Source organism: Canis aureus, chromosome 24, assembly GCF_053574225.1.
Source record: "Canis aureus isolate CA01 chromosome 24, VMU_Caureus_v.1.0, whole genome shotgun sequence".
NCBI lineage: Eukaryota > Metazoa > Chordata > Mammalia > Carnivora > Canidae > Canis > Canis aureus.
In genome coordinates this window covers 12,034,145-12,050,730 of record NC_135634.1, presented here as the reverse complement: position 1 = coordinate 12,050,730, position 16,586 = coordinate 12,034,145, and the positions used below count along the sequence as shown (strand labels likewise).

Genomic DNA, 16,586 nt, shown 5'->3' with positions numbered 1-16,586 from the left:
CAGTAGTACCTACTTCATAAGATGATCGAAGGGATTAAAGGATAGTTCAGGTAAAGCACTTAGGATTGTGTTGCTGTACACAAGAGCCCAATATGCGTGGGTAATTATCACCTGTCCTCCATTCCATGCCCCCCTCCTCCCCACCCCAACAGCTCCACTGCTCCTCCAGCCCAGGAACCACATCGGCCTGTCATTGCTGCATTCTTAGCCTGGGCACAGGGCTCTGGACATAGCAGGCCTTCGACATATTTATTTAAAAAAATAAACTGGCAGAGCTTCGTGTTCTACTTCTGCCTTACTAGCTGAGAGACTGTGAAGTATGCTTCGTTTACCCTCACGAAAAATGCAGTATCTACCTCAAGGAGGTTTTGTAGTAAATAACGGGATACACCCACCAAAGCACATGGCACACCTTCAAATACGGTACCAACGGCAGATGTTTGTTATTAATCAGGCGGAGGTCGGCGTCCTCCCTCCCCTCCGGCACGTCTCGTCCCGACCCCAACCTCCTTCCAGCCCACACCCTTACTGCGCCCTTGGCCCCCGGTCCCTCGGGACCCGAGGCGTGGGAGCTCCGGCCCCGCGCGGCTCCCTCCCCGCGCCCCGCGCCCTCCTTCCTTCCTCGCCCGGACGGACGCACTTCCGGCGGATGTGGGGGGGGGCAACCCCGGAAACGGAAGTGAGCGGCGGGGCCGGCTGACGGTAATAGGGCCGAGCGGCTGTTCACAGAGCAAGTGAAGATGGTGAGTGAGAGACCCTGGGCGACCCGTGTTCCGGGCGGGCTCGGGACCCTGGCCCGGGAGGAATGGACCGCCTACCCCTAGCTCGTCCCGGGGTAGCGGCGGCGGCGGGAGGATGAGGTCGGCCTCGGGCGCCATGATCTGTCGAGTCACGGGGTTAGGGGGTTTCGTGGCTTGTGGCCCGAGCAGGGCTGCCCGGCGCGGCTCCCGCGACTAGCGCTTGGGCTTCGTTCCCTTCACTTGTCTCTCTCGATTTGCGCCGTCTGATCCCCAAGCTCCGCAGCACGCCGCTACCCGCTTCCCCGTAGGTGGCACCGAGCTGGCCAGGACAAAGGGAAAGCGCAGCGTTGTTCTGAGGTGCGGCGCTGCTGGCTGTCCTTCGCAGGAGGTTGCGAACCTCGGGGGCCCAGAGCCCTCGAACCCTCGAACTCCTCACTCACCCCTGACCTCGGAACTGCTTTGCTAACAAATCCGACTGTAAAGCCGCCTTTTTAACTCCCACGTTTACACACATTTTTGGGGAACTTGTAGTATGCCAGAAGTTGGAGAGGGGGAAAATCAGATGCTACTCCCTGTTTGTCAGTGTTTTTAAGTGCATCCCTCCCTCCCCCTTTCTCTCTTTTTAACTTAAAAGTTGTGATGCTTGGGAAAGACTCGTGAACGGCCGTGGCCCCTGACTCTGATATGAGGTCATCTAACTCTAGAAAGCCTCTAGAGGTGGTAGTGCTGATTTTTGGGAAGAGGTTTTATAAGCACTGAGGTCTAACTAGTGAGACTTAAAACTTTTCAGAGATTTGTTTTCCTCTGCTGGTTTAATAGAAGCATCAGGTACCAATCCTGACATTTTACAGAAGGAAATTAGGAGAAATAACGGTGAAGCCCAGAAATCAGAATTCTCCTTTTCTTTGTGCATAGAAGAAACTTTTTTTCTGTTACTTTATAATAAAGCAGTCTGGGAGGAGGAGAATGTTGATGTGGGGAAGTACGAGGAGATGCATTTGGAAAGGTACAGTCCTGTAACTCTAGACCTGGAAAGAGTTCAGGTACCTGGAAGGATGAGTAAAGGGGGCCAGAGAGATTGTATGCCTTGATCATAGTCGCATGGTAGGTTAGAAGCAGGCCACCCTAGATTCCAGATTCTTTTCTGGATCAACCTTGACTTCTGTGTAGGGGAACCTGTTTTGTAGGTTCTTGAGTTTCAGGTTAATGACGTTGGACTTTATTTTTCAAGACATTGATGAGTCCGTAAATGGTTTTTTTAACAGTTTGGTGAGGGAGATTATATGTTTTAGGAAAACCTTGATATGCAAAATTGTAAAATGGAAAAGTCTAGACACAGCAAGACCCAGTCAAGTGCTGTAAAAGTTATCTAGGTGTGAGATCCCGAAGTAGAGTGGTAGATTGAAGAAACCCTGAAAAGATTAAACCCTGAAAAGTCTAGACACAGCAAGACCGAGCCAAGTGCTGTAAAAGTTATCTAGGTGTGAGATCCTGAAGTAGTGGTAGATTGAAGAAACCCTGAAAAGATTAAAGATTAAAAGAAACCCTGAAAAGTACCTGACCTAATAAAATACAGATATATTAAGAAATCTATCTATTTATTTATTTATTTATTTATTTATTTATTTATTTATTTATTTATTTATGATAGGCACACACAGAGAGAGAGAGAGAGAGAGAGAGAGGCAGAGACACAGGCAGAGGGAGAAGCAGGCTCCATGTACCAGGAGCCCGACGTGGGATTCAATCCCAGGTCTCCAGGATTGTGCCCTGAGCCAAAGGCAGGCGCTAAACCGCTGCGCCACACAGGGATCCCAAGAAATCAATTTAAGTGTTGGTTTCTCAGAATAGTTTCCTCTAGAGTAAGTAGTGTAAGGGTGGATACCAAACTACCAAACTTTATGTTTTTCTGCAGAATTAAGGGATATTGTACTTGAACAAATGATTAAAAATTAGCTTTTGTGTTTTAATCTGTTGTAACATTTATTGCATTTTATTTGCTTATTTATCTTCATTAGACTAAACGCTGAGAGGTAGATGTGTGTCTTCAGCATCTACCAGCATAGTAGATGTTTAATAAATATTTGGTAATTAAATGTTTTATAGTAGAGATGTGTAGGGTGATAATACACTAGTGCCAGATATACTGTGAGTCTTTGTTTTTGTTCTGCTATGATGATTAATCATCATAGGGAGTACCTTGTTATAGAAACCAAATACTTTCTGAATGTCCTTTTTTTTTTTTTTTTTTTTTTAAGCTTCTTTCCCATATTCTTCTAGCTGTTCTGTTCATTCTTAATCCCATTTCCTTATTCTTCCTTAAGGGATAGTATTCCCCAGGATTGTGTCTTCAACTTTTTTCATTTTGTGCTAATCATTACAACCTAAAGGGAGGGATCTTTCCAATGAAAGTAAATCTGATCATGCCATAACCTTCAGAGGCTCTCTATCAGTCTCAGAATAAAACCTGAATTTCTTTGCATTTTAAGCCTTTTTGTTTTTTTCATTTTGCCAACCTTTCCTTTGCCTCACTGAGACCTCTAGTTAGCTGGTCATGTCAAACTACTTGTAGCTTGTTCATTTATATCTTTGTACCTTTAACCGTGTTTTTTTTTCTTGGATTGCCTTTCAACATGACAATATTCAGCGATCAACTCAGGAATGCTTCCTACTCCCAAATATGATATTATTTAGTGTACCATGTATAATTAGTCTATCATAATGCTAAGGCTCATCATAATTGTCTAGACTGTGGGCTCTTTGAGGGCAGAGACGGCTTTATTTTTTTGTCTAATGTTTAAACAGTGTTTTTTATATAGATGTTTAGTGTGTTTAGTGTGTTTAGTATTTAATAGTGTTTTTATTTGTGTTGTAGAATGCCAGAGGACTTGGATCTCAGCTGAAGGACAGTATTCCAGTTACTGAACTTTCAGCAAGTGGACCTTTTGAACAGCATGATCTTCTTCGAAAAGGGTATATGGGAGAATTGTGACTTTGAGTTGGTTATAATAAAATATTTCTGTGAATTCTTTTTCACAATATTTAAAAAATGTTTTGATAGGCCATAAATATATATTTAATTTGGGACATAGCAAGTAACATACCTTAGACTGAGGGAGGATGGGAGTGGATATTTTCTATAATGGAAGACATGTCTTAGCAGTAGTGGGGTTCCAGGAATAGGACATCCTTCTAGGAGGTGTTAGCTAGTAGCATGATTTGGTAGGCTTCTTTTTACTACTGCTAACTTGGAGAGCCATTTGTTTCCTTATCTTATTGACTACTGGAGTAACTCTCTGGGAGACAGTAGAACGCAGCAGTTAAGAGCACACTCAGGAGTAGGCTGCCTGGGTTTTGATCCTGGCTCTGCTTTTACTAGATATATGACTTTGGTCAGGTTACTTAATTCCTCTACGTCTCAATGTCTGTATCTGTGAAATGGAGCTGTTAATAGTGTAAATCTTATTTTGAGAAATAAGTGAGTTAATACACGAAAAATACTTACAATAGTACCTGACATTGAAAAGCTCTCAGTAAGTGTTAGCTACTGTTACTTTACTTTTCTAGCTTCAGTACCAGTTGTACCCCTTCCTTGGTTTCCTCCATGTTTCTATATATTGAGGTCTCAATTTCTGGTACTTCTTCTTGGCAAGTGGCTTTTCTGCTTAATCAGATAAGGGTAGTGCCTACCCCTGTAAACATCTGTTTTGAATTTTTGAATTTTATATGTAACTTTAAGTACTTTGGTCTCACTTTAATAAAATGTCATTCTAATATTGGTGTCTAGGGACAGACATAATGCCTCATTATTGTCTTTCCATTTTCTAGTGAAAGATACAGTTTATAGTCTTTGGAATTGGAGATATAATTTGATTTATGGTATAGTATAATCAAATTTGTAAAGCTAGTCAGGTTCTGGTGATTTGTTATTTATTTATCTTTTTCTAAACAAAATGCTCCTTTTTCTTCCCAGGTAGACTTTTAGATTGCTGTAAACAGAACCATTTTCTTTTTTTTTTTTTCAGAACCATTTTCAGATTCTGCTTTTCTGCTTTTAGGATAATATTCTGTACAAAGATAATATTCAATAAATGATTATTGCAGGATTTCTGTGGTTCCTCTCAGCTCTCCAATCTTATTTTGGCAATAAGGATAGTCCTCTTTATATATTTAGAGTGATAAAGATCAGTGGTCTGGTTCTAGCAATGTATGACCTTATATAGTAGCTGTTCAGTAAATGTCAAACCTGTTGTTCAGCATGTGTTTATTAAAGGTATATTGAATATGTATAGACCTGAACAGAAGAGGCATAGATTTTTTTTTTAAGATTTATTTATTTATTATTTATTTATTTTTATTTTATGAGAGCGAGAGGGTAGATGTGCGAGTAGGAGATGGGGGGGGGAGAGTATCCTCAAGTCAGCTGCTTACTGAGTGCAGAGCCTGATGTGGGGCTCGATACCCAGATGCAGAGGTCCATGGACCTGAGCCAGAACCAAGAGTTGGACATTTAATCGACTGAGCCATCCAGGTGCCCCTAGATTTTTTCTATATAATACAGGAAGCATGTCCTCAAATAATAGTAGTTTTAAACATACTTTATTAAATTTTTTCTAGATATAGGGTATCATTTAATACTTTTTTTTGAAGGGTTCACCCTAATGAATTGACCACTAGTATCTATAATCGGTCCATTTTAAAAGTTACCATATATAGTAAATTTGAACGTTTCTTTAGTGTTACATAATGCATTATGTTATAATTCATAGTTATATGAATTTTGATACATATGTCAATTGCTGCAACCATTTCCCCAATCAGGATACAGAAGTGTCATTGTTCCTAAAAGCTTCCTTGTGCCATTCCCTTATAGTTACACCTATTGATGGATGCAATTTTGAGCTTTAGGTATTGAGTGGTTTATAATCTCCCTTTTAAATTTTTTTTTTCCAGTCTGCCTTGTGTGAAAAATGAACTTTTGCCCAGTCATCCTCTTGAATTATCAGAAAAAAATGTAAGTACATTACCCATGTTTTTATTTTTATCCTCTCCTAGAAGTATACTTTTAGTAATACTTAATGTGATTTCATTTATTAAGATAATTTTGATGTTGAGCATTTGACTGTGAAGAATACAAGGACTTATTTTCAATATCCTTGTAGAGTAGGCTTTGAATTATCATTATAAGCTTCCCTAAAGCTCCTTTTCTACACTTTTCTTTTGTCTTTTTTATGGACTTTTTTTTTCTTTTAATTTTAACTAGACTCCACTCCCAGCATAGGGCTTGAACTCAAAACCCTGAGATTAAGAGTCACATGCTCTAACAACTCTTAGCCAGGTCCCCCTTTATGGACATTTCTAAAGGCCAGTCTCCTTTTTCATTCCTCTCATAATACTTCCTCATTTGATGAGCCTGTTTTCTTTTATATCTGCCCTCTGCCGTGTTAGCTGTTGACCTCCAAGTCCATATCTCTAGCCTTGACCTCTTTCTCAAGCTCTGCATTTCCCAAGTTACTGAGGGACATATCTTCTTGGTAGGCACAGTAGGTACACAGATAAATGTGACATAATCCACAACCTGGAGGGGCTGAAAATTTAATGGGAGGACAAGCTGTGGATAGGTACTTATAAAATGCTATAGAGGACCTATGCAACCACCTGTGCATAGGGCTAGTGGAAGGCTTTGTAGAGGAACAGACATTTGAATTGTTTCAGATCAGTATTAACTAGATTGATAGGGAAGGGTCACCCCCAAAGAGAGTATATAGCCTATACGTAGGAGAAGATCCCTCCCAAAGAGGGTATAGCCTGTGTACATGCTATAAATACAACTTAAAGAGTTTCTAAATACATTCAGAGCAAGAAGAAAAAGGTATCTTACTGCTTCAGGAAGATGGTACAGTGTTGTTATTGATAAGTTGGGGCTCAAATTAAGGGAGATTATAGTCTCACTTTTCCAATTATTAGCCTGGCCATTAGATTTGGAATATTGGTTCAGTTCTGAGCAATACATGTTAAAGAGAAACTGACAAATCTGAGTGAGACTGACCCAAATGGTGAAGAGTTTAAAAATTGCATAAATCATTTGAGACTCCGTTTACATCAGCTGCTTCTCTGTAGTCTCCTTAATCACTTCACCAGCCAATGGCAGTCTCTCAAAATTCTGTGGCTTATTATCTATTGTAAGTCCTGTAGTGTGGGTTGTATAATTGAACTATATAGATTTAGATTCTTCTTTTTTTTTTTAAGATTTTATTTATTTATTCATGAGAGACACACACAGAATGAGAGAGAGACAGAGACAGAGACACAGGCAGAGGGAGAAGCAGGCTCCATGCAGGGAGCCCGATGTGGGACTTGATCCTGGGTCTCCAGGATCATGCCCTGGGATGAAGGTGGCATTAAACCGCTGAGCCACCCGGGCTGCCCTAGATTTAGATTCTTGACACCATACTTAGTAGCTAAGTGAATTTGGGCAAGTTCCTTAATCTCTCTTTAAGTCTTAGTTTCCTCATTTGTGAAATGGAGTTAGTAATAGCCCATACCTTGCATATGCTGGCTTATAGTAGCTCTCCATGATTGGGAGCTGTAGTGGTGATGGTGATGGAAGATGACCATCATTATTTATACCAGTGGTTCTCAACTAGAGATGATTTTACCTCTTCCAGGGGACATTTGGCAATGTCTGATTGTCACAAGTGGTATTGGGAGAGAAGGGTCTTTGGTACTGGCATTAATTGGATGGAGGCCAGCGATGCTGCTAAATGTCCTACAATATATAGGACAGTACTCATCCACCACCACAATTATGTAGTCCAAGGTGTCAGTACTGCCAAGGGTTGAGAAGCCCTGGTCTAGTTGTAATATCTTCCCAACTAGATTATATAACCTCCTCCATAGTAGACTGCTTTCTGGTATATTACCACAGAGCTTAATTGTAATTTTGCATGTGGTCGTTAATAATTTATGTGTTGATTGATAATTCCAGTTTGACATCATATTATAAGGTAGATATATATATTCATCAAAGTTTATAAAATTGAATTTTTTATGTAACTTTATGAGATAATTCAATATTTATTTATTATTATTTTTTAAGATTTTATTTATTTATTAATGAGAGACAGAGAGAGTGAGAGAGAGAGAGAGAGAGAGAGAGAGAGAAAAGCAGGCTCCATGCAGGGAGCCTGATGTGGGACTTGATCCTGGGACCCCAGGATCACACCCTGAGCCAAAGGCAGACGCACAACCGCTGAGCCACCTAGGCATCCCATAATTCAATATTTAAAGGAAACCCTTCAATAAGAATTTCAGATTATATATATCCATAATAAAATATTGCATATTTTCCCTAAGAACCGTTTGTTAAAATTTTATACTCAACCTAAGTAATTGAAAATCATATTGTTTCGTATCTTACCTCAGACTTAGTGTATATGGGCCCAGGTCATGTCTAAACTGAGCACTAATCTCTCATGTTTTTGATTGAACCCCCCCTCCCGCCCTGACCTAAAATCTTATCAAGAGATTGTAGTTTAATAAAAAATGATCACAAAAGTCACTTTACCTTACTATAATTAATGTTAACTCAGACAGACCTTTGTAGCAGTCTGCAAATCCTATCCACTACCCATTTTGGGAAACTGTATGATTAGAATTCATGGGTCAAATTGATTCATTGTGCCTGAATTACATTAAATTGCAGTAAAAGTTTTTTAGAAGTAATATTAGTGTTTAGTAAAAGTATGATTCTAGAAAAAATAGCTTATTAAGACCCACAAACTGGACAGGTATTAGAGTTTTGGGTCCCCCTGCCACCTGGTGAACCTCTTATCCCAAAAAGTGGAATTTAAACATTGTAGCTTAATTAACAGGGTGGTATAATGAATTTGACTATTTTTTTTATGAAGTCTTTTGAATTAATATACTTTCATATTTAGAAATTCACTATTTTTATCACTTGTATATAGCTTTCTGGATCTCATTTTATTTATGTCTTTTCTTTGTTTTATCAGTTTTGTGGTAATTTTAATCCAAAACACTAAAATATTTTGTAAATGTACTTTTGCAATGTGAAAAACATTCCTTAATTTAGCAGTTTTGTAAATCCAATTTTAGGTGTTAATTTCACGTTGGGGAAGTACAACTGTGTGCCTGATAAAACAAAGACATATATATTCTAAAATTTATTGAAGAAATTAATAAAAGTACTTTGTTTTTATTTCAGTTATGTATACTAAAATTCTTTAAGTGTTGTGTTACATATGTATCAGTGCTGTTTTGAAAGCAGAATGTTGAGTGTAACATTTGAAATTATATTGTTTGCCTTTGTAGTTCCAGCTCAACCAAGATAAAATGAATTTTTCTACACTAAGAAACATCCAGGGTCTGTTTGCTCCACTAAAATTACAAATGGAATTCAAGGCAGTGCAGCAGGTGAGCTTATGGATGTCAGTTATGATATGTTCCACATGTGGGTTGCTATCAGTTAGAAGGAGTCTTCTGCAGTACCTAAAGCCTTACCTTCTCTTCTCCTCCATAGCCTATTCTACTTTGTCCCTTTTCAGGGTATGACCTGGATTCCTACTTTAAAGAGAAAAAAGAAGGCCTTAAGTGGTAAACTTCAAATTATGAGCTTAGTGCCAAAGCTTATCTGTATCTACTTTCATGTTTTTCTGTCTTTAGGGGGTTACATTGAAATACCTCTAGGAATATTCAGGTTGTGGTATGTTTGTATATAGGCAGTTTGTATATAGCTATGTATACCTGTTGCTCAGGAAAAGATCTTCAGAAATGTCCTTGAAGGTGTTTAAGAACTGTCCTCGACCTGTGCTCTAGATTCTATCATGTCACACTATGTCAGGGAGTAAGATCTTTTCATGGATCCTTTCTATAACCGATATCTTCATCCTCTCTCTGCACTTGGACAGACTCAGCAGTGTTTACATACATTCTAACTTTTTTTGTCTTTTAAAACAAAAATTGTGTCAGTCTCTTTATTGTACCTTCTTTACAAGTGTGCTTTTGCAGGTTGAGTGTCTTAAAGTTGCCTCCATTTGCTATATGCCCCTTTACCTTCTATTCATTCAACCCACTGTTCTCTGGCTCTCATCACACCAGTGAAACTGCTCCTGAACAGTGTGGTTATCTGTATGTATGCCTTCCTTTTGTTTGATCTCCCTGTGGTGTGTAACACCAGTAACTCCTTTTTTCCTTGGCTTTTAGAATACCACACTTTCCTGTTATCTCCCTGTTTCTGAGACCTTATTCTCAAGTGTTTGTGTATAGGTTCCTTTTGCTTTTTTCATAACTTTGAAATACCAGTTTTGTAGGTCCCATTTCCAGTCCTCATCCTGTTATTTCCTGTTTATTCCTATAACTTTTGGTATCATTTGTATGTTGATGACTTCCAAGTTTTAATTGTCATGAGCTGTAAACCTGTAGACTTCTTCAGTTGGACACTGTGAAGTTCCACAGGCACTTCACATTTCACCTTTGTAAGTACAGGGTAACTCATTATTCCTCACATACTCCGCATCCTGTGTGAATAGGTTGCTTCCTAAGGGCAGAGATTGGAACATGCATGAGCCTTGGTTGTCTCACACCGCACCTCATCTGTACCTCCACCATCTAGTCAATTACATGTTTTCACCAGTGCTACTACATTGGTTTTGATCACCTACTATGCAACGTCCAGATCACTAATGCCGAGCTTTGTTGCCCTCTGATCCATTGTACGTGTTCTAGCCACAGGAACCTTTGTAAAATACAGATTTGATCATACCTCTCTCCTTACTTTGCCCTCAAATTAAAACTCAACTCTGTAACATGGCTGTTTATGAATTGACCTCTCCTTCTTCTCCACCATACTTCATAGCCTCCTAAAACTGCTTGCATATCCCGGCTGAGTTTTTTCTCACCTTTTGGCTTTTGCACGTGTTCTTCCTACTACTGTGTCTTTTTCAGTAAATTCTATTAATACCCTCAACTGTATTGTCTAAGTCCTCCTGGAATCTATGTCAGAACTTTTTCTAAGGATCAAGCTCTAAAAGAGCATGTGTGGCTCTTAAGTCAGAATAACCTAGATGTGAATCTTGGTTCCACCATCTACTAATCTTAAGAACTTACAAGTTAGAGACCTTTCTGAGCCTCAGATCATTTGTTTGTTTTTAATGTGAAATGGAGTTAACCGTAACAACAGTGTAGGGTTATTAGGGTTATTCTGAAGATTAAATGAAATAATGTGTTTGGCACAGAATCGTTAGCTTCCCTTTTATTTTCCTCCCCACATTCCAGCTACATATGGCTCATATTTCAGGCCTAGTTTTAATCCCGTGTAATTCACACATCCTTGCCCGGGATTCTGCCTCCTCCCTTGTCCCTGTGCTGTCGCAGCTCTTGCTTTTGGGTGTGTAACAGCTGCCTGCTCATCACTGTTCATCACGGGTGCTTTCACAGTACCTACCAGGTACCTACCAGGTATCTACCAGGCCCCGTGCTCTCTGGTTTAACTTATAAGCTCTGTTTTTGTTTCTTCCACTCCTCCTTACTTTCTTTTTAAAGGAAAAAAAAATATATATGTGTGTGTATAATACATATGTATATATTTTATATAATTTTTGACAACTTGGAGAAATTTTTTCATCCTAAACTCTATAGGCCATTACTAATTAAAAATATTATTAGTCTAGATATTTTTCTTGGTGGAAATTATTCTAACAGCATCCTTAGATTTCAAAGTTATGATAACTTTAAAATACTAGTATCCTGTAGTTATTGACTAGCTATTACTCTTAGCATTCTTTTGTCAGTATCCAAAATAACCTGCGTTGTTTCTGATTATCATTGCTAGACAACTAACAGAGAACACAGAAACTGAAAATTTGGTTTGGCTGTATGAAAGTTTATTGAATACTAAATATATGCCAACGACTATACTATATACATACTTCACACCACACCATCCTGTTTGTTTGAGAGGAAGGTGATACTCTCTTGTTTCACAGACAAGGAAAATGAGAGTGAGAAGATCAGGTAACTTAAACAGCCATAGTATTGTTAAGTAGTAAAACAGTTTGACTCCCGGTCTCTGACTCCACAACCCATGCTTGCTCCACTACATACTTATATACCAGTCTGCGGTATATATATTTAATACTTAAAAAAGGTAGATACTACTAGTTCAGAATGGTTTGTGTAGGAACACCTGGTTGGCTCAGCGGCTGAGTGTCTGCTTTCGGCTCAGAGCATGATCCCAAGGTTCTGGGATCGAGTCTCACGTTGGGCTCCCTGCACGGAGCCTGCTTCTCCCTCTGCCTGTGTCTCTGCCTCTCTCTCTGTCTCACACAAATAAATAAATGAAATATTAGAAAAAAAAAAGAATGGTATTGTGTATTTTGAAGGCCCTACAAGTGACTTTGGTCTTTCTTTCTGGTTACCAGTACTGTTTGAAATGGTCATAACTTAAGCATTTACGATGAGCAATACAAAACAACATAACAAAGTGAAGTAAACAGTTTACTAAGTAGAATAATGCTCTTATTGAGTTGGAATATCTTCAGGAATTTGATCATCCCACCTTTATTAGGAACTAGATATGACATTAGGCTCTGAGATTTTTGCATTTCATCATATGTATTGATGTGGTATGCCTGGGAGCAGAAGCAAAGCCCCCAAATATGTACAAAGCTGATGGGATTATTATGTGTTAATAAAAGCCATACTTTTCAGTGTCTTTATATATTTTGAATAAAGCTTCGAGGAATTTTAAAGTTTGGTTTGGGTCTAAAATAGGAACTGGTGTTTTTTTCCACTGGTTATTATCGTTTTATTTAGTTTTGTGAATTTTACAAATAAAGAATAAAGAGCATGAAATTAGATTATGTATTGGTTTCTTTTTTCCCCCTTGGTTTTCACTAATCTTACCCTTTCATATTTTTCCTGAAGGTTCAGCGTCTTCCATTTCTTCCAAGCTCAAACCTTTCATTGGATATTTTAAGGGGTAATGATGAGACTATTGGATTTGAAGATATTCTTAATGGTGAGTGTCATTCAGCACCTTTTTATGGAGACCTAATAATGAAAAGGCAACAGAAGCAAACAAAACCGACAGCATCCTCATCCTTATGGAGTTTATAGCTCATTGGGTTTACTTGTGTTTATTGCAATAAGACAAAATTTAATCATAACAACTGTTGTTTAACTGATTTTAAAGGTGGAAGTTAGTTATGGAATTCTGAGGTGATAGTCACTCAGTAAAGGATGGTCCTTCCCATTTCACGTCCTGTGGTTATAGTCTAAGATATGAATAAGTCTAAGGTGTGAATCTAATAGACTATATAAGGGTAGCTTAAACAGCAGTTGTTGTTTCAGTATTCAAAATATTTGTGGGATATGACTAGTTTTTTTAAATGACTAGGAAAAAAAAGTTTTCTTAAAAAAAAAAAAAAAAAGCTCCCACCCCTGAAGAAATTTTGTGATTCTATAGGTAGTGACTAGAAAAGAAGAATCTGTAATTTTTAATAAAATTCCTTGGATACTTTTATTATGTATGAGATAAATAACTTTTAAGTAAGAACAATACATGCAGCAGCCTCTATTTTTTCCGATCTGAGAAAGATAAACAAATAGAATTCTGTTTAGCATTGCTTCTGCTCATTATGCCCCAGCAGTTTAGGAGAAACAGAAAAACCCAACAGGATTAAATTCTATTAGTTTTGCTTGGCTGCTGATGTCTGGTAAGGAAATGCTATGGACACAACAGAAGTCTAGTGAGCCTCCCCTTTGAGAATCTTCCCTGAGGGAGTTTTTTCAATGCAAGAAAATCTGGAATTCTAAACTTTTTATGTTGCACTTATACCTCGTTGTAAATTAGCGAAGTGATAGTTCATGTGTCTTTATTTTTATCTTTATGTTAGTTACAAAAATACATTTATTTAAAAATCAACTCCTGCTTTTTTGTAAAGAAAATGAGTGGTGCTTGTTAAGCATTTACTCAGTCAAGTATTTATTATGTGTCCGGCACTGGGCAAGCTCTGAATATACAGCAGTGAAAAAGCTTTTCTACGTGGGGTGATAAACAGATAAAAGCAAACATAAAATTACAAATTGTGATAAATTCTAGGAATAAAAAGGGAGTGATACAGTTTGTTGTTGAGTGGGAGAGACAGGCACTTCTGGGAATATGACATAACTTGATTGCTAAAAGATGTGTGAATTAGTTAATCAAAAGTAGAGGGAAGGGATCCCTGGGTGGCGCAGCGGTTTGGCGCCTGCCTTTGGCCCAGGGCGCGATCCTGGAGACCCGGGATCGAATCCCACGTCGGGCTCCTGGTGCATGGAGCCTGCTTCTCCCTCTACCTATGTCTCTGCCTCTCTCTCTCTCTCTCTCTGTGTGACTATCATAAAAAAAAAAAAAAAAAAAAAAAAAAGAAGGAGAGGGAAGAATATTTTAGGCAGAAGAAGCAATATGTTGGGGAGTTTAACCTGAGAGACGGCTGAAGAACTCTGAAGGGGTTTTAAGAGGTTTTCTTTACTTTTTTTTTTTTCTTTTAGAAGATTTTATTTATTTATTCATGAAAGACACACACACACAGAGAGAGAGAGAGAGAGAGGCAGAGACATAGGCAGAGAGAGAAGCAGGCTCCATGCAGGGAAGCCCGATGTGGTACTTGATCCCGGGACTCCAGGATCACGCCCTGAGCTGAAGGCAGATGCTTAACTGTTGAGCCACCCAGGCATCCCTAAGAGGTTTTCTTAATCTATAAGCTAAGAGGTTAGCTTGCTGTGGTTTTATGGACCCCGGCAGAAGACACGACTCCAAGAGTCAAAGAACAGTTGATTACCCACAGCAGTAGAGGGGCTGGAGTATCAGCTTTCCTGTTGGTTTCCTGAACCCTAGCTCTCACAGAGCAGCAAGAAGAAGGTCAGATGATGCCACATATATAGTTTGAGGAACACCCCCTCCCCCCCCCCGCCCCGATCAGGACATCTGAATCTTCTATAATAGTAAAGAAGCCTTCCTGTTCTGTGCTCTAGAAGAGTCATGATCTTGGTCTTAGGCTGTTCACTTTAGAAACAGCTTTGGAAAGAGAGTCTAGAACAAAGGCAGGCAGTGTATCCAAGACTTACAGAATTGTAAAAGACTTATATAGAGAATTGTCTCCCAACACACATGAGTGTGTTAAGAAGGCCCATGTGGCTACAGGGTTTTGAGTTAAGAGTTGGAAGTGATACGGTTTTCCTTCTCATCAGGGAAGTACTTGGTCAAGAAAAATCTGTGCATTTTACAAGGAAGGGAAGGGACTGAGGAGGGCAATAGTAAAATCAAAACTAGACTTTCAGTGCTAAAAGAGATCTTCTGTTTACTCCAGTTACCTCACTCTAAGGTGGTTAAACAGACTGATGGAGAGAGAGGCTTAGTCCTCCCTCTTGGTCTCACAGGAAGGTAGCGGCAGAGCAGAATCATAAAGGCCATTGCCTTGCTGATGTGGTGTGTGTTTTTCTGGTATAAGTGACTTATTTAATAAGCATGTACTTTATTAAAGTTAGAGCTTAAAGCAGAGTTTAAAAGGTATATATAAAAGTTATATAAATTAATATATTCTTTGTTTAACAATTTAAAACATGACAGCTGAAACTCAAGCCCTCCATGATTATCCTCAAACCCATTTCTCTCCCTTATTCTTCAGTTACTTGCTTTTTACATTTATTGTATTTCCTTTCAAACTTTTTTTCTGTGTGTCTTTATACTGAGTCAGAAATTTGGCATTGCTTAGTGGTTTGTTTTTTTAAAAAACACAACTGGGATACTATGTATATCTTACAGTATGTGTGATACATCAGTGCGTTTATTGCTGGATGCTTTTTTCACTTTTTTAAAATTTAATTTAATTTTTGAGAATATCTGTGTACGTGTGGATGGCTATTTTTACAAACTGATTTTACGGTTCATTGTTTTTTTTTATTTTTTTTAATTTTTTATTTTGGTTCATTGGTTTTTTAATCCTATTTGAGGAATAGAGGGCAGAAATGGAAAAAGGCTTTAGCTTACTATTAGCAGTAATTTTAAAAAGCTATTCTAAAAAAAAAGCTATTCTATGTGTATTGTACAGTTAAAATAAGACTTGTCTATTTGCTATCTAAAAATAAGATAGTAAAGATTTTAAAGATTTTCTTGGTCTCAAATTCTGATTTATGTTTGTGTATGTAACAGCACAAAGTAGAAATAAAATGTTTTTGTAAACTAGATTAAGAGACTGCTCAATCTTTTAATTAGAAATTGTTTCCTAGAGTCATCTGGGAAGCTTACTGGAAAACTTGAGTTTTGAAAAAGGAGAACTTTTTCAATCTGTTGTCTTTTTTTTTTTTTTTTTCCAGTCAACTGTATTGAGATATAGTTGACATACAATAGAATGTACTCATTTTAAGTGTACAGTTCTGTGAATGTTAGCAAATGTGTACTACTGTGTAATATCCCCCCAGTCAAGGTATTTATCACCCTATAAAGCTTCCTTGAACCCTTTGTAGTCAGTTCCCCACCTTTGGCCTCAGGCAGCCACCAGTCTGTTTTCTGTCACTTTTAGTTTTGCTTGTTCTAGATTTTTATGTTAGTGGAATAATTGATTTTATCTTTTTTTGAGAATCTTTAATATGTTTGTTTTTGTTTGTTTTCAGACCCGTCACAAAGTGAACTAATGGGAGAACCACACTTGATGGTGGAATATAAACTTGGTTTACTGTAATCTGTTGTGCTGTTCATGAAAATAGAGGGGCTGCATGTTGTTTATAGTCATCTTTTTACTATAATTTGATGTATACAACATTAAAAGTACTGACACATGAGAA

The 16,586-nt window shown here is 38.3% G+C and overlaps 1 protein-coding gene and 1 long non-coding RNA gene across 2 annotated transcripts in view; one reads left to right on the top strand and one right to left on the bottom strand.

Moving 5' to 3' along the window:
- LOC144295779 (uncharacterized) overlaps window positions 1-1,137 on the bottom strand; it is a 15,987-nt gene extending 14,850 nt beyond the window's left edge. The window contains exon 1 of the long non-coding RNA XR_013362880.1: window positions 396-1,137. This is a non-coding gene — a long non-coding RNA (uncharacterized LOC144295779). The remainder of the gene's footprint in view (window positions 1-395) is intronic.
- On the top strand, window positions 583-16,586 carry POMP (proteasome maturation protein). The gene is made up of 6 exons (XM_077868258.1): window positions 583-743; window positions 3,616-3,713; window positions 5,694-5,754; window positions 9,075-9,176; window positions 12,687-12,780; window positions 16,416-16,586. The coding sequence occupies exons 1-6, from the start codon at window positions 741-743 to the stop codon at window positions 16,481-16,483; spliced, it is 426 nt and encodes a 141-aa protein (XP_077724384.1). The 5' UTR covers window positions 583-740; the 3' UTR covers window positions 16,484-16,586.